At 45.9% G+C, this 26,207-nt stretch overlaps 1 protein-coding gene across 4 annotated transcripts in view; it reads right to left on the bottom strand.

Moving 5' to 3' along the window:
• Positions 1–8,742: 8,742 nt before the first annotated feature.
• Positions 8,743–26,207, bottom strand: part of FARP1 (FERM, ARH/RhoGEF and pleckstrin domain protein 1) — a 246,455-nt gene continuing 228,990 nt past the window's right edge. For all 4 annotated transcript variants that reach the window (XM_073664173.1, XM_073664174.1, XM_073664175.1 and 1 more), the window contains exons 23-27: positions 26,084–26,196; positions 25,271–25,434; positions 23,932–24,039; positions 10,825–10,976; positions 8,743–9,148 (exon numbers count right to left, since the gene is read on the bottom strand). In XM_073664173.1, the coding sequence (XP_073520274.1) occupies positions 9,067–9,148; positions 10,825–10,976; positions 23,932–24,039; positions 25,271–25,434; positions 26,084–26,196 (619 nt within the window). In that variant the 3' untranslated portion in view covers positions 8,743–9,066. The remainder of the gene's footprint in view (positions 9,149–10,824; positions 10,977–23,931; positions 24,040–25,270; positions 25,435–26,083; positions 26,197–26,207) is intronic.

Genomic DNA, 26,207 nt, shown 5'->3' with positions numbered 1-26,207 from the left:
TCTTTTTGATTGTGTTTTATTCCACTTTTTTCCAGCGGTATGATGAAAAAGCATAGTTTGCCATATTTTGTTTTTTTTTACGGCGTTCACTGAAGGGGTTAACTAGTGTGACACGTTTATAGATCGGGTCGTTCTGGACGCGGGAATACCAAATATGTGTACGTTTTTTGTTTATTTTTTTTTACATATAAATGTGTATTTATTAGAGTAAATTTTTTTTAAATATTTTTACTTCTTTTAAAGTTTTTTACTTAGTCCCTCTATGGGAATTTCACTTTTTTCACAGATATAATGCATTGCATTGCACCAGCACTGCAATGCATTATACCTGTACAGGAAGCTCAAAGCATGATCTCAAAAGCTTGGTGTAGCTTGGTGACCAGGGGGTCATCATAATGACACCGGGACGCCATGGCAACAATCGGGCCCTCGCGATGATGTCGCGGGGGGCGCGATCTGAAGGCAGAGGGAGCTCCCATCCCTATGCCTGCCTCCTGAATGTTGCGATCGCGCTCGATCACAGCATTCATGGGGTTAACAGCCAGGGGCGGCGCTGTCATCCCTCCTGGCTGTTTAGTGCAGGAGCTCAGCCACTGGCAGCGCTGAGGTCCTACTCTGATAAAGCGGGAGGTGCTGATACTTCAGCATCTCTTGAGCGATCAGATTGACCGATCACAGCGATCTGGGTGCGGGGACAGTTGGCATGGGTCCCTGTACCTGCGCCGCTCAGCTGACGGCTGTCGGTACTGAACTGTCACTGTGTGTTTACATGCAGTGACCGTTCAAAGTAATGACGGCCATAGCACGTCATGGTGCGGGAACTGACACCCGCTCATGACGTCCTATGTCCGTCACTGGTCGTAAAGGGGTTAATTGCTTGTTTTATTATCATAATTACTGACTCCTTTCATTTTTTTTCTCTTTCCTTTTCCATCTATTCCTGTTCTTCCCTATCCCTTCTCCTTGCCTCCCTTCTTCACTACTCCTCTACAATTATTCTCTTTCTAGTCAAATTAGATTTTTTCCCTTCTATAAGTTTCTTAACCTGTTTTTTTTATAATGTTTTGATAAGTTTATAATTTGCATACTTAAAGGGAATCTGTCAGCAGGTTTTTGCTACCTCATCTGAGAGCAGCCTAATGTAGGCAAAGAGAAGCTGAATCCAATGATGTATCACTTGGTTTATTGGGTGCAGTCGTTTTGACAGAGTCGTTAGATTTAGCAATGCAGCAGAGCTGAGAAAGCTTCCCTGTCCACACCAGATTCTGTGTACATTGTCTATAAACAGTGAGCTGCTTATCAGAGGAGGGGGCGGAGTCGGACGAGAGCCCACACACTAACTAGTCACAGCAATGATAATGGCCAGGTAATAAAACCCTCAGTGTAAGTAAGAAGCACACAGCTTGACATGTGACACATGGTTGAATTGCTTTAACCCTTACCTCATGCTGTCCTCAGATTACATAGCAAAACCTGCTGACAGATTCCCTTTAAGTCTGTTAATACCAATAAAAATTACTTGAAGAAAAAAAACCCTCCATGTGAACATAGCAGAAGACTGCGCTGAAGAAAAAAATAAATGCAAAAAAAATTGTTTCGTTTTGTAACTTATTTTATATTGAATTATGGGATTATTACTTACTCCGTAACACGGGATCAGTACAAAATTGTGAATGTAAGGATACATTTATCTTTTAGCAGGTTATTAGCAATTATTTAAATTAAAACATTCCTGCGTAAATATGGTATTTTGAGTCCTAATTGAAACAGTGCATCCCAACAAGGAATAAATGCTGACAAGATGTGGCACAGGACATCAAACTTAGAATGGACTGAATTTATTTCCTATATCTCGGAGTAATATGAGAGGTTTTGTCTTCTTTTCACATGTTTTCTTGAAAGGGCAAATAAGGAAGATACTTGGATAATCAATCTACATGTAATTGATATTGGAGCCTCATGCTGGCGACACAGCTGTCAAGGTTGCCTAAAGAGGTTGGACCAGGTTTGGAGGTCATCTTAGATCCAAAAGATAAGGGTGAAGCTTCCCAATCGTTGGGGGTCTGACTGCTGGGACCCCTAAGTGCAGCATTTGGCTGATCTTCACCACTGCCATTAAGAATGAAAGGAGCAGAGTTACGAATGAACAAGCACCGCTCCATTTAGATGGGGCACTTCAGAGCCCCAGTTCTTGTAATCAATGGGGGGTCTCAGTGGTTGGACTCCCGGCAATGAGGAAGTTATCCTCTAGCCCAGGGGTCTCAAACACGCGGCCCGCGGGCCGCATGCGGCCCCTGAGGCTGCTTTATGCGGCCCGCATGCACAGACCCCTTGATGATCCCGACCTTGTCCTGGAGGAGCCGCCGACAGCAGCGCTGCATTGCCGCACAGAGACTGTTACCCAGCACTGCATTTCCAATGCCAGCCGCCTGCCAATCAGAGGCCAGCAGCTGTTATCTGCGTGTCGGCGCAGAGAGTATGACGTCATTGCCATATGCAGATGTCAGCTGCTGGCCTCTGATTGGCCGGCGGCTGACATTGGTAATGCTGTGCTGGGAGACTGTCTCTGTGCGGCAATGCAGCGCTGCTGTCGGCGGCTCCTCCTGGACCAGGTCGGGATCGTCAAGGGGTCGGACTCTGTGGTGCCTGCGGGCCACATCTGCAGGAAGGCCGCCGAGGGAACGGAGGACAGGTGAGAATCATCTTTTTTTTCTATTTTATGTGTGTGAAGAACAGCACAGGGAAAACATAGCCACAGGATGGGGACCTGGATGGGGCACATAGCCACAAGAGGGGACCTGGATGGGGCACATAGCCACAAGAGGGGACCTGGATGGGGCACATAGCCACAAGAGGGGACCTGGATGGGGCACATAGCCACAAGAGGGGACCTGGATGGGGCACATAGCCACAAGAGGGGACCTGGATGGGGCACATAGCCACAAGATGGGGACCTGGATGAGGCACATTAGTACAAGATGGGCGCCAGGATGGGGAACATTGCCAAAAGATGGGGACCTGGATGGAGCACATAGACACAAGATGGGGACCTGGATGGGGCACATAGCCACAAGAGGGGACCTGGATGGGGCACATAGCCACAAGAGGGGACCTGGATGGGGCACATAGCCACAGGATGGGGACCTGGATGGGGCACATAGCCACAGGATGGGGACCTGGATGGGGCACATAGCCACAAGAGGGGACCTGGATGGGGCACATAGCCACAAGAGGGGACCTGGATGGGGCACATAGCCACAAGAGGGGACCTGGATGGGGCACATAGCCACAAGAGGGGACCTGGATGGGGCACAGAGCCACAAGAGGGGACCTGGATGGGGCACAGAGCCACAAGAGGGGACCTGGATGGGGCACATAGCCACAAGAGGGGACCTGGATGGGGCACATAGCCACAAGATGGGGACCTGGATGAGGCACATTAGTACAAGATGGGCGCCAGGATGGGGAACATTGCCAAAAGATGGGGACCTGGATGGAGCACATAGACACAAGATGTGGACCTGGATCGGGAACATTGCCACAGGATGGGGACCTGGATGGGGTACATAGCCACAAGATGGGGACCTGGATGGGACACATAGCCACAGGATGGGGACCTGGATGGGGTACATAGCCACAAGATGGAGACCTGGATGGGGTACATAGCCACAAGATGGGGACCTGGATGGGACACATAGCCACAGGATGGGGACCTGGATGGGGCACATAGCCACAGGATGGGGACCTGGATGGGGTACATAGCCACAAGATGGAGACCTGGATGGGGTACATAGCCACAAGATGGGGACCTGGATGGGACACATAGCCACAGGATGGGGACCTGGATGGGGCACATAGCCACAGGATGGGGACCTGGATGGGGCACATAGCCACAGGATGGGGACCTGGATGGGGTACATAGCTACAAGATGGAGACCTGGATGGGGTACATAGCCACAAGATGGGGACCTGGATGGGACACATAGCCACAGGATGGGGACCTGGATGGGGCACATAGCCACAAGAGGGGACCTGGATGGGGCACATAGCCACAAGAGGGGACCTGGATGGGGCACATAGCCACAAGAGGGGACCTGGATGGGGTACATAGCCACAAGATGGAGACCTGAATGGGGTACATAGCCACAGGATGGGGACCTGGATGGGGCACATAGCCACAGGATGGGGACCTGGATGGGGCACATAGCCACAGGATGGGGACCTGGATGGGGCACATAGCCACAGGATGGGGACCTGGATGGGGCACATTAGTACAAGATGGGCGCCAGGATGGGGAACATTGCCAAAAGATGGGGACCTGGATGGAGCACATAGACACAAGATGTGGACCTGGATCGGGAACATTGCCACAGGATGGGGACCTGGATGGGGTACATAGCCACAAGATGGGGACCTGGATGGGGCACATAGCCACAAGAGGGGACCTGGATGGGGCACATAGCCACAGGATGGGGACCTGGATGGGGTACATAGCCACAAGATGGGGACCTGGATGGGGTACATAGCCACAAGATGGAGACCTGGATGGGGTACATAGCCACAAGATGGGGACCTGGATGGGACACATAGCCACAGGATGGGGACCTGGATGGGGCACATAGCCACAGGATGGGGACCTGGATGGGGTACATAGCCACAAGATGGAGACCTGGATGGGGTACATAGCCACAAGATGGGGACCTGGATGGGACACATAGCCACAGGATGGGGACCTGGATGGGGCACATAGCCACAGGATGGGGACCTGGATGGGGCACATAGCCACAGGATGGGGACCTGGATGGGGTACATAGCTACAAGATGGAGACCTGGATGGGGTACATAGCCACAGGATGGGGCACATAGCCACAAGAGGGGACCTGGATGGGGCACATAGCCACAAGAGGGGACCTGGATGGGGCACATAGCCACAAGAGGGGACCTGGATGGGGCACATAGCCACAAGATGGAGACCTGAATGGGGTACATAGCCACAGGATGGGGACCTGGATGGGGCACATAGCCACAGGATGGTGACCTGGATGGGGCACATAGCCACAGGATTGGGACCTGGATGGGGCACATAGCCACAAGATGGAGACCTGGATGGGGTACATAGCCACAAGAGGGGACATGGATGGGGCACATAGCCACAAGAGGGGACCTGGATGGGGCACATAGCCACAAGAGGGGACCTGGATGGGGCACATAGCCACAAGATGGGGACCTGGATGGGGTACATAGCCACAAGATGGAGACCTGGATGGGGTACATAGCCACAAGATGGGGACCTGGATGGGACACATAGCCACAGGATGGGGACCTGGATGGGGTACATAGCCACAGGATGGGGACCTGGATGGGGTACATAGCCACAAGATGGGGACCTGGATGGGACACATAGCCACAAGATGGGGACCTGGATGGGGTACATAGCCACAAGATGGAGACCTGGATGGGGTACATAGCCACAAGATGGGGACCTGGATGGGACACATAGCCACAGGATGGGGACCTGGATGGGGTACATAGCCACAAGATGGAGACCTGGATGGGGTACATAGCCACAAGATGGGGACCTGGATGGGACACATAGCCACAGGATGGGGACCTGGATGGGGCACATAGCCACAGGATGGGGACCTGGATGGGGTACATAGCCACAAGATGGGGACCTGGATGGGACACATAGCCACAGGATGGGGACCTGGATGGGGCACATAGCCACAAGAGGGGACCTGGATGGGGCACATAGCCACAAGAGGGGACCTGGATGGGGCACATAGCCACAAGAGGGGACCTGGATGGGGTACATAGCCACAAGATGGAGACCTGAATGGGGTACATAGCCACAGGATGGGGACCTGGATGGGGCACATAGCCACAGGATGGGGACCTGGATGGGGCACATAGCCACAGGATGGGGACCTGGATGGGGCACATAGCCACAGGATGGGGACCTGGATGGGGCACATAGCCACAAGATGGAGACCTGGATGGGGTACATAGCCACAAGAGGGGACATGGATGGGGCACATAGCCACAAGAGGGGACCTGGATGGGGCACATAGCCACAAGAGGGGACCTGGATGGGGCACATAGCCACAGGGGACCTGGATGGGGCACATAGCCACAAGAGGGGACCTGGATGGGGCACATAGCCACAAGAGGGGACCTGGATGGGGCACATAGCTACAAGAGGGGACCTGGATGGGGCACATAGCCACAGGATGGGGACCTGGATGGGGTACATAGCCACAGGATGGGGACCTGGATGGGGTACATAGCCACAAGATGGGGACCTGGATGGGACACATAGCCACAAGATGGGGACCTGGATGGGGTACATAGCCACAAGATGGAGACCTGGATGGGGTACATAGCCACAAGATGGGGACCTGGATGGGACACATAGCCACAGGATGGGGACCTGGATGGGGTACATAGCCACAAGATGGAGACCTGGATGGGGTACATAGCCACAAGATGGGGACCTGGATGGGACACATAGCCACAGGATGGGGACCTGGATGGGGCACATAGCCACAGGATGGGGACCTGGATGGGGTACATAGCCACAAGATGGGGACCTGGATGGGACACATAGCCACAGGATGGGGACCTGGATGGGGCACATAGCCACAAGAGGGGACCTGGATGGGGCACATAGCCACAAGAGGGGACCTGGATGGGGCACATAGCCACAAGAGGGGACCTGGATGGGGTACATAGCCACAAGATGGAGACCTGAATGGGGTACATAGCCACAGGATGGGGACCTGGATGGGGCACATAGCCACAGGATGGGGACCTGGATGGGGCACATAGCCACAGGATGGGGACCTGGATGGGGCACATAGCCACAGGATGGGGACCTGGATGGGGCACATAGCCACAAGATGGAGACCTGGATGGGGTACATAGCCACAAGAGGGGACATGGATGGGGCACATAGCCACAAGAGGGGACCTGGATGGGGCACATAGCCACAAGAGGGGACCTGGATGGGGCACATAGCCACAGGGGACCTGGATGGGGCACATAGCCACAAGAGGGGACCTGGATGGGGCACATAGCTACAAGAGGGGACCTGGATGGGGCACATAGCCACAGGATGGGGACCTGGATGGGGTACATAGCCACAAGATGGAGACCTGGATGGGGTACATAGCCACAAGATGGGGACCTGGATGGGACACATAGCCACAGGATGGGGACCTGGATGGGGTACATAGCCACAAGATGGAGACCTGGATGGGGTACATAGCCACAAGATGGGGACCTGGATGGGACACATAGCCACAAGATGGGGACCTGGATGGGACACATAGCCACAGGATGGGGACCTGGATGGGGCACATAGCCACAAGATGGAGACCTGGATGGGGTACATAGCCACAAGATGGGGACCTGGATGGGACACATAGCCACAGGATGGGGACCTGGATGGGGCACATAGCCACAGGATGGGGACCTGGATGGGGTACATAGCCACAAGATGGGGACCTGGATGGGGTACATAGCCACAAGATGGGGACCTGGATGGGGTACATAGCCACAAGATGGGGACCTGGATGGGACACATAGCCACAGGATGGGGACCTGGATGGGGCACATAGCCACAGGATGGGGACCTGGATGGGGCGCATTAGTACAAGATGGGGACTTGGATGGGGAACATTACTACAAGATGTTTTCCATTATTACTATATGATGCTAATTGTAAGACAATATTACTGTATGTGGCCAATTGGGGGAAATAAAATTGTAAAAAAAATAAAAAATAAAATAAAGCATGAAAAAATATTGGGCACTAAAAATGCTGTTTTATATGTAAACTAAAGTAAACACAAAAAAGTGCACGTTTATTATCGCCACATCCATAACGACCCAAGCCATAAAAAATAAACACGGCAAAAATGTTCAAAAGGTGTATACAAAAAAAATGGTATCACTAAAAATGTCACATTGAACAAAGAATGCGGCCCCCCAAATTCAAATTTTTTCCATGTGCGGCCCATATACCCAGCCGAGTTTGAGACCCCTGCTCTAGCCAATGGATAAGGGATAGCTTCCAAACTTGGGCAGGTTGTGCTGCATCTTTCTGCTGCAATTTTCTGATTTAAAAATATGGCCTGTCTGCGATTTCAGAAAATCACGGCAAAAAAAAGGCACAGCAAGTGCATAATGTGAACATGGACTTAAACTCGCCAAATATATCGTTAAGACACAATTTCTGATTGTCATGTAACAAATAAAAACACCTTACATTGAATTCACATTTTCCTCTACTTGGTGCATCCCTAAACGCTCCGAGTCTGCAAGACATGTAACTACACAGCACCAAGAAACCACAACAGTTTTTATTCTTTTTTGGCAAAAAGTTTACTGCAATGCTTCGCCATGACAGAAAAGATGTAATCATAGTACAGCAAAGTCTGTAACCAAAATGCAAGAAAAAAAATGAGAATGTATGGTGTAAAAAATTATAGTATAAAGAGACCACAACTAACTGCAGTCTGTATCCAAGTATGCCGTGATAATGTACTATGTCTCTGCTGCTTGGTATCCACAATGAAGGTGATTAAAGTGCTTTGGATGTATGTAAACTTTTATGGGAACAGCTACACTGCATGATATTGCAATGAAAAAAAGCTTTATAACTTAAAAAAAAACATTAGAAAAACATTGACCTCTCTGCATGTGCGCACACGTGTGTAATTGAAAGGCAAGATTAAAAACTGGGATACAAATAAAACTTTAATCATTTGCCACTAGACTAAAGACAACAGGTTTAATGTTGGCACACAAATTCAAACAGAATGTCAAAATGTATTGTACAGGATGAGACCAGCTACCTGCCGCTAACAATGGGCTACTTTACAGCAGGAAGGGGCTCATCGTTAAAAAAGTTTAAAAAGTGTCTGTCCAGACAAAGGTGATAAAAAGTCATAGATAGTCTGTTGTCCTGCATGGAACAGCTGGTCGTACAAAACAGCAGCAAGGACTGGTATCAAATTGCTGCTGGAAAACAGTTGGCATTCTTGAGCTGGGAATGTTCTGACTTCAGTACAAATGGGACTCCTTATGCCTCAGGAGTCTGGAGCGACTGGCACAGTCTGTGGCACTTCGAATCACTTCCATCCACCTGCAATGGCAAAATAAAAATTTAACATGCAGTAATATCAAACCATCAGCAACCCAGAACCAAACTTCTGAACTAGACACAGCAAAGTGTACAAGTTGTGGAGACAATGCTCGGTTACATAAATCATAAAATAGGCGAAATCAGAGTACCAAAATCTATCCTGCAGTCAGTGTCAATTAGAGGAGTCCACAGCAGAGAGAAAGCACTAGTACTTGTCCTGCTAGCTACAAAAAACGCAGAGTTGGTGATACTTCAGCCCATAAATCACATATAAAGAATAGTATTACAGTATGTGCCAAGAACAGAATCAGATCCTATCAGAACAAAGTTCAACAAAATATCTTGCCCCAAATGATACAGCTGCTGCACAGAGAAGTAGTGCCTGTCTGATTGCAGCTACCATTAATAATAGACAATTTGGGGACAATTTACAACAGTTGAAAACAAACTGGTAGCATAAAAGAAGCACTCCTCCCATCAAAGTTTTTATTCTCTTAATATCTTGCAGTTATTATATTGTATGGCAATGTGTGCTTACAATTGCTCATTTTCCACCCAGATAATTCTTCGTTTTCCCATTAAGTCTATGACATCACAGGATTAAAAACAGACCAGCTGAATACTTCTAAGCTCAGGAAGTTTCTTTTTTCTGTATGAGTTAACATTAGAAATACAGTTCTATATCACTGCAAAGTCCCCGGCAGCTCAACTCCACCCCCACTTAAACCACAGACCTAGCTGTTCTGCTCCTCCCCCTGCCAGGGACTTTATAGTGATGTATAATTGTAGTTCTAATGATGACTCATACAGTTCCTGTTTCTACAGTTCAGAAAGATTCTACTAGTCTGTTTTTAATCAGGTGATGTCATAGACCTAATGGAAGAGAGAAGAATTAGCTGGGTAGAAGGGCAAAATGAGCAATTAATCACTCATAAAGTTTAAGTCTTAAATGATGGGTCCATTTTTGTTGTAGGTGTTCCTTCAGTTTTTTAAACAGCACATAGTCACCTTATATTCTATGGGTCACTTCACAGGTCCTAGTTTGGTCCATATTGCAAAGAGAAATCACCAATTTTAAAGAATGGGCCCCCCTTTTAAAACAGACAACACACAGATGCCATACATGTTACATGCGTGCGGTGCCCTTTTGAAAAGTGAGCCCATTTGTGTCAAGGTGCATGTATGTTTGAATAAAGGACGTGTGAATAAAGCCTAATAAAGGTGACAATTACATCTAAAATGGTTTATGTCTTCCATCAGTACTCTGGGCACGAATATGCAGTTGTTCCTCATTTTTTGATATAGCAGTTTAAAATACGATGGTCTAAGACCTGATATAAAAAGGTTTGCCTATTTTTCCCCCAGAAAAGTTGGTGGGTTGTGACTGGTACTGCAGTTTAGCTTCATTAACTTGAATACTGATCAGCTGAAATACCAGACATAAAAAATACTGTCTGCTTGTGGACATCACGTTGATTTGCGGATTTTTCCACTCATGTTGGAAAGTAACATATTTGCATTTTTGGTGCCACAATTTCCTGTAAAAGGAAAAGTTGTATTTTTAAGCGTAGTGTGACAGACTTCATATACTGCGAACCATCATAGAAAATGTGGCTACTGTACCAATAAAACACTACGCTAATTCAGCTGTGAAAGACACAGTGCTTTACAGTTACCTTTCAAAGGTGTATTCATTTTCGGCCCTGAAGTAGTAGACATGAGACTTGAAGTGCAGCTTAAAGACGTAATCCTTGTGAATATTCTCTGATTCAGAGGGAATGGTGAGCGAGTAACCAAGCAAAGGCAGACTGGCTAATGGGTGGCTGTCCTAAAAAGAAGAACACATACTATATATATATATGACCATCTCCTTAAAAGCACAGTACTCATCATTTTCCTTTAATTTCTGGTACTTTATTATTTGTAATCGCTCCTTAGGATAGAGCATCCATACCATGTTGATCCTTTATTATTGGTAATTTATTCTTAGGATAGAGCATCCATACCATGTTGATCCTTTATTATTGGTAATCTATTCTTAATTTAGGGTATCAATCATCAGACTTCTGACACCGTGATGCACTGTTAGTCAGAAACAGGAGTGGGGAAAAACGCAGAAGTGGTGACGTGTTTCTATTATACTTTTCCTCTGATTGTTCCACTCCTGATTTTGGCTTACAAATACTGATGTAAAATACTGACCAAATACTGAATGTGTGAGCATGGCCTAATTGACAGCTCCGTACACCATGGTGTGGAAGGGGAGAACTGCAGTACCATTCGTGGCCATTAGATAACTTAAGGTGTGCCAGGTCCTTTCTTGTCTTGCGGGTGCATACCCAACAATTAAGTGATCTAATACTAGAATACAGCCATAGTTGTGTAGCAGACAATCACAATTTGTTATGTTAAGGGGATTTAATATGATGTTATGGCATAGTGCTACAAATGACAGGAGCTGTACTGCAGTTCCTTGCCCTGCAGCCTCTCAATTCTTGAGGTCATGCAGGTACCTGCCATCAACCCCCGACCAAGCCATATGTCATATGTCAGGGTAGGAAAATCCCTATAACGAAAGCGCTGTCTCAGAAAAAATAGAACTCGTATCACCATTAAATAGAATAAAAAAATGAACAAGAGTAAAACTATGGATCCAAAAAAAACATGATGTTAAAAAGTGGACAATCAATTTAAGAGCAAACAAGGAAAAATACAAACAAGGAAAATAAATATTAAGGCCCTGATTTTTCAAGACCAGCACATTCCCCTCACGGATTGACAGGTCAGTGGCCATGTACCACAGCAAATGACAGGACAATCGGCCAGAGGAGGGTATTGGTAGTTCAGGAATACAGTGGAGGCTTACATGCCATCACCGCACTCTAATCAGCATCTGTTTATCCATTCCTCTTACAGGTACGTCACCCAGCTTTTCCCATGCTGAATTCCATGCTGTCTTCCCTATACCATTCTGTTCCAATTCTCTAATGGTACGTCACCCAGCTTTTCCGTCTTGACTCCCATGCAGATTTCTCTATATTTCTCTACCCCTATGTCCCCCTGGTATGTGACCCAGCCACCCCCCAGTTTCATTTATGGCCTTGTTTACTCTGTTTTGAGCATCCAGCATCTGGTTCAATCTAATCAGCTGATCAAGATGAGCACAGTCCACTCCCATCTGCTTCACAGCTGAATGCATTCTGTAGGCCATATATTGAGAACTAGGAGTCTGTGTCAGACTTCAGTCTGTGTCCCTCAGCTTAAGTGTCCATTAGCAGAAGTGTCTGAAATTTGAATTAATTCTGAATTGAACCTGAAGGTAACTGGATACTAAGTCACAGTAAACAATGTTTGTGTTTGTTTTCACTCTCACCCCCTTAATCCTTTACTTCTTACAACCACCCCTAATCCCTACACCTAGTAAGGAACTCTTCATCTCTCCCTCCATTCTCCCCACCCATCTCACCTCCTCCTCAGAGCTATTCCACAACATGCAATCCCTTGTCTCCAAACACAGACAGCCACCTCATGCCCTCTCCTGCTCCCACCTAATAACGCTTTCTCTGCTCCTCCTTACTGCCGGCGACATCTCTCCAAATCCTGGCCCTCCTCACCACATCCCTACACTCACTTCCACCTCCTACCCACGATCTATCCCAAACTCTCGTAACTGTTCTAACCTTATACCCATCCGCCCAGCCCCCGCTTCCCCAGTTCCACTAACAGGAGCTCTATGGAACGCTCGCTCTGTCTGCAATAAACTTTCCTACATTCACGATCTCTTCATCACTAACAAGCTTTCCTTCCTCGGCATCACTGAAACCTGGCTCACCCCCTCCGACACAGCCTCTCCTGCTGCACTTTCGTATAGCGGATTCCACCTCTCCCATACCCCCCGCCCCACCGGCAAGCACGGTGGAGGAATAGGTTTCCTCCTCTCAGATAACTGCTCCTTCACCCATATCCCACTGCCGCCCGCAATTACTCTTCCCTCTTTTGAAGTGCACTGCATGCGCATCTACTCCCCATCCAACCTCCAACTGGCTATCATCTACCGCCCCCCAGGATCAACCACCACTTTCTTTGACTTTCTTCACCACCTGGCTCCTTCATTTCCTCTCCGTTGACATCCCCACTATCATCATGGGCGACTTTAACATCCCCATTGACACTTCCCTCTCAGCTTCCTCTAAGCTTCTATCCCTCACTTCCTCCTTTGGTCTTACTCAGTGGTCTTCCACACCCACCCACAAAGACGGCCACACGCTGGACCTCATCTTCACCCGCCTCTGTTCCCTATCTAACCTCTCTAACTCACCTCTCCCTCTTTCTGACCACAACCTACTCACATTCTCTTCTCTCTCCTCCCCGGGGCAACAATCCCCACTCCACAAACTTGCATACCCTCGTAGAAATCTCTAACACCTTGACCTACACTCTCTCTCTGAATCCCTCCTCCCTCTTACAGACATTAGTTCCTTACATGATGCAGATGCTGCTGCCACTTTATACAACACCACAACAGCTGCAGCTCTCGATTCGGTCGCCCCCCTCACACATACCAAGGCTCGCACAATCAACAGACAACCCTGGCACACCAGCCTAACTAAAGAACTGTGACGGGCCTCCAGGGTTGCTGAACGTAGATGGAAAAGGTCCCACTCCCATGAGCACTTCATCGCATTCAAACAGTCCCTCACTACCTTCAAGTCCACACTCACTGCAGCAAAACAAACATACTTTGCATCTCTCATATCCTCCCTGTCTCACAACCCTAAATAACTATTCAACACCTTCAATTCTCTCCTCCATCCCCCAGTGCCTCCTCCCTCTCCTCTTATTTCAGCCGAAGACTTTGCCTCATTCTTCAAGCAGAAGAACTACATTCTCCACCATTTCTGAAGATCAACTTTCCTCCTTACTCTCCAAATCACACCTCACCACCTGTAAACTTGACCCAATCCCGTCCCACCTCATCCCAAACCTTACCACTATCTTCATCCCAGCCCTAGCCCACCTCTTCAACCTGTCACTAACAACTGGTGTCTTCCCCTTATGCTTCAAACATGCCTCAATCACAACCATCCTCAAAAAGCCCTCCCTTGACCCATCCTCCGTGTCTAGCTATCGCCCCATATCACTTCTCCCCTATGCCTCAAAACTACTGGAACAACATGTCCATTCTGAACTGTCCTCCCACCTCTCCTCCTGCTCCCTCTTTGACCGCCTACAATCTGGTTTCTGACCGCACCATTCTACTGGAACTGCACTGACTAAAGTCACAAACGACCTACTAACCGCCAAATCTAAGCGACACTACTCTGTCCTCCTCCTCCTAGACCTGTCATCTGCCTTTGACACAGTGGACCATTCCCTCTTACTCCAGACTCTCTCATCTCTCGGCATCACAGACTTGGCCCTATCCTGGATCTCCTCATACCTAACAGACAGGACATTCAGTGTCTCCCACTCACACACCACCTCTTCATCTCGCCCCCTATCTGTCGGTGTCCCCCAAGGTTCAGTTCTAGGACCCCTGCTCTTCTCCATCTACACCTTAGGCCTGGGACAGCTCATAGAGTCTCATGGCTTTCATTATCACCTCTATGCTGATGACACACAGATCTACCTCTCTGGACCCGATATCACCTCCTTATTAACCAAAATCCCACAATGTCTGTCTGCTATTTCATCCTTCTACTCTGCCAGATTTCTAAAACTTAACATGGACAAAACAGAATTCATCATCTTTCCGCCATCTCATTCAACCCTCCCAACTGACCGATTTATCAACGTCAATGGCTGCCCACTCTCCCCAGTCCCTCAAGCTCGCTGCCTTGGGGTAACCCTGGACTCTGAACTCTCCTTCAAACCACATATCCAAGCCCTTTCCACTTCCTGCCGACTCCAACTCAAAAATATCTCCCCTATCCGCACATTCCTCAACCATGAATCTGCAAAAACCAGGGGAGGAGTCCTGAGGAGATAATTTGCATATTCCCACTGCATTTTGGGGTAAGTGAAGAGTCTCCGCGAGCTCAAAGAACACTGGATTTTGGCTGTTGGAGCTGAAAAGAGGACATCGGTAAACCGCGCGCCGACCGGCACGCGCATTTTGAAGCTTTTTTCACTGTTTTCAGAACATTAACAGTAAGAACATGGAAGAGTCCAGGAGCCATTTGGTGAGCTGCATATCCTGCTACATGTTCACAGACTTGCCAGTGGAAAAGCCAAACTTCACATGCCAGAAATGCAAGCTTGTGTCCCTGTTGGAGGAAAAGTTGCGAAATCTAGAAGAGAGGTTAACTACCTTGAAAATCATTAAGGAAGGTGAAGAGTTCTTAGACAGAGCAGAATTATCTCTTCATGATTCAGAAAGAGAAGAAATTCGAACTGCACCTGATGAAACAGAGGAATGGAAGCATGTGACCCACAGAAGCAGGAGGATCGAGAGGCAGTCAGCACCCATACTGCTCAGGAACCAGTACCAGGCTCTCACGCAGGAGAACCATGAAGAAATACCGCAAAATAAGACTTTGCCAGCAATGAATAACCTTGTAAGCCCTCAGAATCCTCCTGGATGGAGAAAGAAGAATGTTGTGAAGAAAAAACGGAGAGTGGTGGTCATGGGGGATTCCCTGCTAAGAGGAACAGAGGCCGCTATCTGCAGACCAGACATAACCTCAAGAGAAATGTGCTGTCTTCCAGGAGCAAAAATTAAAGATGTGTCTGACAGGATATCAAGACTCTTCAGACCTACAGATCACTACCCATTCCTGCTAATACATGTGGGGACAAATGACACCGCAAGAAAGGACCTGGAAACCATCTGCAGTGACTTTGAAGACTTAGGCAAGAAAGTGAAAGAATTGGGAGCGCAGGTGGTCTTCTCATCCATCCTCCCAGTGGATGGCCATGGAACAATGAGGTGGAATAAGATTCTACAGGTGAACAACTGGCTACGTCGATGGTGCCGTCAACAAGGATTTGGATTTCTGGATCACGGAATGAATTACCTATACGATGGACTACTTGCTAGAGATGGGGTGCACCTTACGAAGACTGGAAAACGTGTATTTGGAAGTCGCCTTGCTACACTCATCAGGAGAGCTTTAAACTAGAACAATGTGGGAAGGGAAGCAAAAGGCCAGAAAAAGCCATACAGCTGACAAATACTATTGAGATCTCTGCTACTGGAAGTGGAAAGGAAGAACAAAGACAAAACAATTTAAATAATAAAAATATGGGAGGAAGAGAAACCAATCACAAACTAAAATGTTTCTATACAAATGCACAAAGCATGGGCAACAAACAAGGAGAATTAGAACTACTAATGCAGGAAAAGGAATATGATGTCATTGGAATCACTGAAACTTGGTGGGACGATACACATGATTGGAATACAAGGCTAAAAGGATACAACTTATTTGCAAGAAACAGACTTGATAAACGAGGAGGAGGTGTCGCATTGTATGTTAGAAAAGCGTATATCTGCACAGAGATTGAAGCTTCAGAGACTGGGAGTTCTGTGGAAACTGTTTGGGTAAGAATACAAGGAGAGAACAACGGAAAGGACACCATTGTAGGCATTTACTACAGGCCACCTGGGCAAGCTGAAGATATGGATGAACTCTTTATGTATCAAATGACCAAGTTCTCCAAAAAATATGACGTAGTGGTCATGGGAGATTTCAACTATCCAGACATTTGTTGGGAATCTCTCTCAAGTAAAACTTACAGGTCAAGCAAATTCTTATCCTCTCTTGCTGACAACTTTATCTTCCAAAAGGTAGGGGAGAAAACAAGGGGATCTGCTACTTTGGATCTAATCCTTATAAACAGGGAGGAAATGGTTGAGGAGGTAAAGGTGGCTGGGACCCTAGGAGGCAGCGATCATGCTATTATAGAATTTTGGATAACTAGAGGAGGAAGACATGTGAAGACTCAAACTTCAAGGTTAGATTTTAGAAAGGCAGATTTTAAGAGACTCAGAAAGAGAATAGGAGGGATCCAATGGCTGGATGTCCTTAAGGACAAAAATGTCCAGGAAGGATGGGAAATTTTTAAAAATGAGATTCTCAAAGCACAATCGTTAACAATCCCGAAAAGTAGGAAGAATGGGAAGCATTTAAGGAAACCAGGATGGATGAACACAGAACTTAAACACATGCTAAAAAGAAAGAAAGAAATGTTTATTAAATGGAAAGAGGGAGGCATATCTAAAGAAGATTATAATGCAGCCTGCAGATCCTGCAGGGCACGTATCAGGTTAGCTAAAGCTGACAATGAATTAAGGCTTGCAAGAGATGTCAAAAGCAATAAAAAAGGATTTTGGGGGTATGTCAAAAGTAAAAGAAAAGTCAAAGATGCTATAGGATTTTTACAGGATGAAAATGGAGAAATGGTAAGAGAGGATGTTGAGAAGGCCGAACTTTTTAACTCCTATTTTGCATCTGTTTTCTCTCAGAAAGAAAATGTAACATCAACTAATCTTCACTGTCCTTTTAAAGGAATAGAGGAATCCAAGTTATCTGTAAACAGAAAGATTGTGAGGGAATATTTAGCTAACATAAATGAGTTCAAGTCTCCAGGTCCAGATGAATTACACCCCAGAGTACTGAAGGAGATCGTAGAAGAAATTTTAGAACCACTCTCCATAATCTTTGAAAATTCTTGGAGAACAGGAGAAGTCCCAGAAGACTGGAGAAGAGCAAATGTTGTTCCTATCTTCAAAAAGGGGAAGAAGGTGGACCCAGGGAACTATAGGCCGGTGAGTCTGACTTCTATACCAGGAAAGATCTTTGAACAAATTATTAAACAACATGTATGTAAGTACCTGGATAAGAATGAAGTGATTAACCAGAGTCAGCATGGGTTTGTAACTAACAAGTCATGTCAGACTAACTTAATTTCCTTCTATGACAGAATCACTGACTGGGTGGATCAGGGAAATGCTGTAGATATAGTATATCTTGACTTCAGCAAAGCATTTGACAAAGTATCTCACACCATCCTTATTGAAAAAATGACCAAGTATGCAATGGACCAGGCAACTGTTAGGTGGATTCATAACTGGCTTAGTGATCAGACTCAAAGGGTGGTTGTAAATGGCTTCACATCCAGCTGGATGAATGTCTCAAGTGGGGTACCACAGGGCTCCGTCCTGGGACCTGTATTGTTCAACATCTTTATCAATGATTTAGATGAAGGAATTGAGGGTAAACTGATTAAATTTGCTGATGACACAAAGCTAGGAGGGATAGCTAATACTAGAGAAGAGAGAGGGAAGATTCAAAAAGACCTAAATAAACTGGAGCAGTGGGCAGCAACCAACAGAATGGTTTTTAACAGGGAAAAATGCAAAGTACTACATCTGGGCAATAAAAATGAAAAAAGCATATACAGAATGGGAGGAATAGAGCTAAGCAACAGTACATGTGAAAAAGACTTAGGTATACTAATAGATCATAGACTGAACATGAGTCAACAGTGTGATGCAGCAGCAAAAAAGGCAAATACAATTCTGGGATGTATTAACAGAAGCATACAGTCTAGATCACGTGAAGTCATTATCGGTCTTTACTCCTCTTTGGTCAGACCTCATCTGGAATACTGTGTACAGTTTTGGGCACCACATTTTAAAAAAGACATAGACAAACTGGAGCAAGTTCAGAGAAGAGCGACCAGAATGGTGACTGGTCTGCAAACCATGTCCTATGAGGAACGGTTGCAGGATTTGGGAATGTTTAGCTTGCAAAAAAGAAGACTGAGAGGAGACTTAATAGCTGTCTACAAATATGTCAAGGGCTGTCACATTGTAGAAGGATCATCTTTATTCTCATTTGCACAAGGAAAGACTAGAAGCAATGGGATGAAACTAAATGGGAGGAGACACAGAATAGATATTAGAAAAAACTTTTTGACAGTTAGGGTGATTAATGAGTGGAACAGGCTGCCACGAGAGGTGGTGAGTTCCCCTTCAATGGACGTCTTCAAACAGAGGCTGGACAGAAATCTGTCTGAGATGATTTAGTGAATCCTGCTTTGAGCAGGGGGTTGGACCAGATGACCCAGGAGGTCCCCTCCAACTCTACCATTCTATGATTCTATGAAAAACACTAGTGCACGCCCTCATCATCTCCCGCCTTGACTACTGCAACCTCCTGCTCTGTGGCCTCCCCTCTAACACTCTCGCACCCCTCCAATCTATCCTAAACTTTGCTGCTCGACTAATCAACCTGTCCCCCCGCTATTCCCCGGCCTCTCCTCTCTGTCAATCTCTTCACTGACTCCCCATTGCTCAGAGACTCCAGTTCAAAACCCTAACCATGACATACAAAGCCATTCACAACCTGTCTCCTCCATATATCTCTGACCTAGTCTCCCGTTACATACCCGCACGCAACCTCCGATCCTCATAAGATCTCCTTCTCTACTCCCCTCTTATCTCCTCCTCCCACAATCGCATACAAGATTTCTCCCGTGCTTCCGCCCTACTCTGGAACGCTCTACCCCAACATATCAGACTCTCGCCTACCGTGGAAACCTTCAAAAGGAACCTGAAGACCCACCTCTTCCGACAAGCCTACAACCTGCAGTAACCACCGCTCCACCATACCGCTGCACGACCAGCTCTACCCTCACCTACTGTATCCTCACCCATCCCTCGTAGATTGTGAGCCCTCGCGGGCAGGGTCCTCGATCCTCCTGTACCAGTCGCTGTCACATTGTGTTCAAGATTATTGTAATTGTTCTGGTATGTATACCCCCTTTTTCACATGTAAAGTGCCATGGAATAAATGGCGCTATAATAATAAATAATAATAATAATAAGGAGCTGTAAGTGCTTCCTCACATCCAACACAACTTCAAAGCACAAATTCTCGCTGCTAGAACAGCACTTTGGGGTCATAAAGGGAAGGACTGGCTTATCTTTTAATAGCAATCATTCATGGTTTAATGGCTGGGGTAAATGTTTCTGATAGGTTCCCTTTATATGAAATCTGACACCAGGTTTTTGCTACCTCATCTGAGAACAGCATCATATAGAGACACCAACCCTGATTCAAGAGATGTGTCACTTACTGGCCTGGTTAGTGTCGTTTTTATAAAATCATTGTTCTATTAGCAGGAGAATATCACTACAGGACTACTTGGCCTGCTGCCAGATAGTCCAGCCCCGCCCCGCCCCACCACTGATTGGCAGCTTTCTGCCTATGCACAGTGTACAAGCTTCCAATCAGTGGTGTCAATCAGCATTCAGACAACTTGTAGAGCTGCAGCAGATAAAACAGAGATTTTATCAAAACTACCCAGTAAGTGATACATTATTGAAATCAGTCTCTGCTCCTACATCATGCTGCTCTCAAGTGGGGTTGCAAAAGCCTGGTAACAGATTCCCTTTAAAGGTTAATGCTATTAACATGCAGATATAAGATTAATTTACAGGTTACTAGGGTTACGAAGGTGCCCGGCTGCCATACTGAAAGTGTGTAACCCAGGAGAAAAACTATATTTCTCCCTGCAGCCTCTGGTTTTCAGTCATACAGACATGCCAGCTCGGTTATAGTCACCGCTTAGTACACAGTGAGTGGCGTCTGTAAGCACACCCTGGAACTTTGACTGACAGCCGGCTCTGGACTAATGCACTGAAAAGCTGGCTGTCAGACAAAATTCCAAGGAATACTTACAGTCGCCGCTCATGGTGTACCGATTGGCACATCTGTATGACTGGAGGACGGTGACTCCCAGGAAGAATAAAGTTCATGTTCTCCTGGGTGCCGCACTTTCAGTATGGTGGCCAGGCATCTTTGTAAAGTGATCAACCTGCAGATTAACCCTATATCTGCAGATTAAGAGAGATATCAGTCATCATAGGTTTCCTTTAAGGGAAAACTGGATTTCTTCAACAGAAATTATTATTATTTATTTATATAGCACCATTGATTCCATGGTGCTGTACATGAGGAGGGATTACATACAAAATACAGATATCACTTACAGTAAACAAACTAATAATGATAGACTGGTACAGAGGGAAGAGGACCCTGCCCTTGCGGGCTTTCATTCTACTGGATGGTGGGGAAGGAGACAGTAGGTTGGGGGGTTGCAGTAGCTCCGGTGTTGGTAAGGCAGCAGTTCCAGTGGTGTTAAGGAGGCAGCGGGGTCATGGTAGGCTGTAAGCTTTCTTGAAGAGATGGGTTTTCATGTTTCGTCTGAAAGATCTGAGTGTGGTGGATAGTCGGACGTGTTGGGGCACAGAATTCCATAGGAAGGGGGATATTCGGGAGAAGTCTTGGAGGCGATTGGGTGAGGAACGAATAAGTGTGGAGGAGAGAAGGAGGTCTTGGGAGGACCAGAGATTACGTGAGGGCAAAATATCGGGAGATTAGTTCAGAGATGTACGGAGGAGAAAGGTTATGGATGGCTTTGTAGGTCAGTGTTAGTAGTTTGAATTGAATACGCTGGGGAAATGGGAGCCAGTGAAGGGATTTACAGAGGGGAGAAGCGGAGGAGTGACAAGGAGAGAGATGAATTAGTCGGGCAGCAGAGTTAAGAACGGATTGGAGATGTGCGAGAGTGTTAGCAGGAAGGCCACAGAGGAGGATGTTGCAGTAATCCAGGCAGGAGATGATGAGGGTATTCACAAGCATTTTAGTAGATTGAGGGTTGAGGAAAGGACGGATTCTGGAAATATTTTTGAGCTGGAGGCGACAAGAGGTGGAAAGAGCTTGGATGTGGGGTTTGAAGGACAGAGCAGAGTCAAGGGTTACTCCGAGGCAGCGGATTTCCGGTACAGGGGAAAGCATGATGTCATTTATTGTGATAGATAGATCAGGTAGGGAAGATACGTGAGATGGAAGCAAGATGATGAGTTTAGTTTTGTCCATATTGAGCTTGAGGAAGCGAGAAGAGAAGAAGGAGGATATGGATGATAGACACTCTGGGACTCTGGCCAGCAGAGAGTTGACTTCTGGGCCAGAGAGGTAGATCTGAGTGTCATCAGCGTATAGGTGAAACTGGAAGCCATGGGAATTTATGAGTTGCCCCAGGCCAAGGGTATAGATGGAGAAGAGTAGGGGTCCTAGGACAGAGCCTTGAGGGGCTCCAACAGATAGAAGGTAGGATGAGGAGGTAATGTGGAAGTGGGAGATGCTAAATGTGCCGTTGGAAAGGTATGAGGAGATCTAGGATAGGGCAAGGTCTTTGACGCCAAAGGAAGAGAGGATCAGTAGTAGGAGGCAGTGGTCAACTGTGTCAAAGGCAGAGGACAGGTCTAGAAGGAGAAGTATAGAGAATTGTCTGTTAGCTTTGGCTGTAGGTCATTAGTAATTTTGGTCAGAGCAGTTTCAGTGGAATGATGGGGATGGAAACCAGATTTAGGTTGTCGAAGAACAAGTTAAATGAGAGATGGCAAGAAAGTTTAGCGTGAACCTGTTGCTCAAGGATTTTGGAAGCAAATGGGAGCAGTGATATGGGGCGATAGCTTGACATAGCGTTTAGGTCGAGGGATGGCTTTTTGAGGATAGGTGTGATTGTGGCATGTTTGAAAGCAGAAGGGAAGATACCAGAGGTTAGTGATAAGTTGAAGAGGTGGGTTAGGGCCGGGATAAGTGTGGTAGTGAGGTTGGGGAGGAGGTGGAATGGGGTTGAGTGCACAAGTAGTGAGGTGTGATTTGGAGAGGATTCGACTAAGTTCTCCTTCAGTGATGTTGGAGAGGGAGGTTATAGGGGAAGGGCATTTGTATGTTCTTCCTGTGTTTGCGTGGGTTTCCGGTTTCCTCCCACACTCCAAAGACATACTGTTAGGGAATGTAGATTGTGAGGCCCAACGGGAACAGTGATGATATTGTCTGTAAATTGTCTGAAATGTAAAGCGCTGCGGAATATGTTGGCGCTATATAAATAAAAAGATTATTATTTATTTATTAAGGGCATTGGTCTGGTATACAAAAGGGTTGTAGTGGTCGAACAATAAAGACTTACCTTGTTTGGTCGATCTTATTTTTGAAGTGTGTGGCAAAGTCCTCAGCAGAAATGAGGGGGGTTGAAGGGGGCAGTGGAGGGAGTTAAAAAGTGTTGAATAACTGTTTGGGATTGTAGGATAAGGAAGATACAAGAGTTGTGAAGTAGGCTAGTTCAGCAAAGGTGAGGGCTGATTTGAAAGTGAGTGTTGCTTGTTTGAATGCAGTGAAGTCATCATGTGAATGTGTTTTCTTCCTTGCTGAAGCTTTTTAGTGAGGTTATTGTGCCAGGGTTGTCTATTGATTTGTCACACACTGCCATGCTCCAGAGGGTCGACTGCATCAGTAGCTGATGCAAGAGTGGCATTGTAGAAGGCAGTGGCGCTGTCTGTGTCATGGAGTGAAGATATGGATGTCAGGGGTAGAATAGAGTCAGAGAATGTCTAGATGTGCGAGGTTTCTGTGGGGGTGTGCTAGTTGCTGGACATAGGTGACAGGAGAGGGAGACAGGGATGAGAAAGTGAGTAGATGGTGGTCAGATACAGGGAGAGGGAAGTTTGTGAAGTTAGATAGGGAGCAGAGACTGGTGAAGAAAAGAAATATGTTGTATGAGTACTGATCATCTACAGTACATAGCTATAGGAACCGAATATGTTCCATATAATCCATGAACTCAGGATTTAATTAGTCCATCACAGTGGAGTCCATTGTCATCAGGATATTATGGATCCATCAGTTTTATCTACACTGGATACATTTCTGGCCACATTGGTAGAATACTATAATACTGTTGAGGCAGGGATGATGCTACAGACTTACTTGGTGTGATTTGTAGAAAAACAGGCAAAAGTTTGTGAACACCACCCAGAGCTTCTGCCAGCCATTGCTATTCTTGAATTTTCTAAGCAGGTTTCCTGATAACTGATTCTGCAATTTATATAGACAGATGAAGTTACATCATATGAATGCAAATGTATGTTCAAAATGCAAATAAAAAAGTTACCTAAGAAACAGAACAACATTAAAGGGGTATTCCCATCTCCAAGATCCTATCCCAATATGTAGTAAGTGTAATATTAATAATATTAGCAGCTGCCTCCAATTAGAAATGTAGTATAGTATTTTTGATTCGCTATGTCTCTTTCCTTATGTGAAGGCATTGCAGGACCTTAGGTATCCATGGTTACGTCCACTGATAAAGTGCTAGTTAGCTATTGGCTAGTGGTCGTAACCGTGGCTACCTAAGGTCCTGTATTGCCTGCACATGAGGAAAGTGGCATAGCGAATCAAAAATACTATACTACATTTCTAATTGGAGGTATTTGCTAATATTACTATTATTACACCTACTACATATTGGGATAGGATCTTGGAGATGGGAATACCCCTTTAACATTTTAATTTCCATTTTACGGAGTCATCACTGTTCGTATACTGGCAGGAGGATTGTCAAAATGTTTTTAAAAAGGATTTGCTGCCATCTGCTGGAATATTTTCATATATTTTGCACATAATCTGGGACTTTCATTGGCTAACTCCAGAGAACAAAGGAACAACTGGAGAACTATAATGCAACTCAATTTTCCCCTCCATTTAATAACTCTAGATTTTCTAACCCATAAAAAATGTAAGGATAATAGGAAAATCAAATGAAATACAAAAATGTATTATAGCCCATAAAAGTCAGATTTAGATTAAAAAAAACACAAATTTATAAACAGTCACTAGAAAATGTAAATTGAGTTTGAACTGCAGGTACTTCCTATTAAATTGCTGTACCACGTAGTACATACACCAGGGGGGCAGCAGGATGCAATAATAAACATAGAACAGGTATAAAGATGCACATATAAAAAGTAGAAATGAAAGGTAAACCTCCAAGTGCACCAAAAATATCGGAATGTGTGAGGAATAAGTCTATTAGGGGAAAAAAAGGACTCTGGTACAAACCTAACAATTAATGCACCCCAGCCTTCCTGAAAAGTGCAGTAGTATAGAACTAACCTAAAACTTAAACCCTATCATGCTTTGATACTAGTAAAAATATCCAACCATAAATATGAAATTGAATAGAGCCACGTTGACAATCCTCTCAAGTATCAGGCCTCCACAACACATTAGGTGTAATTTAAAATTTAGTATGCAAACATAAATATACCTCCACAGCAAAGCTAAAATCAATGACCGAGACACTGGTGTTCCGGTGCCAGCAGACATGCACTGTTGTGTTTCCTCGGTGAGGCGATTGTCTTTCTAGGGATGACCGAGAAGCGCTTAAATCATCTTCAGACTCCTGGTCTACAGGGCCTTCTTCTGGAGATTCTGCAACACAAAATGAGGGAGGGACATTTACTATTGCATTCACGCCAGATTCTAATCATAAATTGCTTTACAATTTTGCCACACAATATTAGTATAACTTTTCATTTAGAAATGTGGCAAAAAACAATTTCTTTAAAGGGGTTCTCAAAGAAAGTTTTAAAATAGCTCATCACATAATTCAAACGGCAGCCCATCATGGGTCTGGACAGGCTACAGTCTGAAAAAACACAGCTTCTGAGATCTGTGCCTCAACCAACAGAGTAGCAGTATTGTAAACACATAACAGAACAGCCAGAGAAGGGCTGAGACAGGAGAAGAATTTTTTCCTCGGCTGAATGAGCACAAATGATTTTTTTCTTCAGCCTCATTCCTCATGCGGTCAGCCAAGGAGAAAATTTATTATCTCATCAAAGCCCTTATCTGGCAGCTCTGGTATGTGTGCTTGTGATACAGCTCCTCTGTCAGTTGAGACACATATCTCCGTAGTTATGTCTCTTCAGATTGCAGCCCATCCTGACCCATGACTAGGACGAGCAGCCATCTGAATTATGTGATGGGGTCATTTTGTTACATTCTTGGAATAACCCTTTAAGCATCTCCCTACAATTGAAGACTAAATTATATTAATCTCTAGGATTGGTTTACTTACTGCCATCAGGAGGGCTGCTGGCCATTAGCTCAGGGACAGGACCACCACTTTTTTCTGCTAGACCAATAGCCATATGAACATCTTCACTCCATTTTTCAATTTCAGCCTGTGAACTGGGAGTTGA

This window comes from Phyllobates terribilis, unplaced genomic scaffold (assembly GCF_046119375.1).
Source record: "Phyllobates terribilis strain yellow unplaced genomic scaffold, ASM4611937v1 Scaffold_2__4_contigs__length_985480577, whole genome shotgun sequence".
NCBI lineage: Eukaryota > Metazoa > Chordata > Amphibia > Anura > Dendrobatidae > Phyllobates > Phyllobates terribilis.
This window is presented reverse-complemented; position numbering and strand designations above follow the sequence as displayed.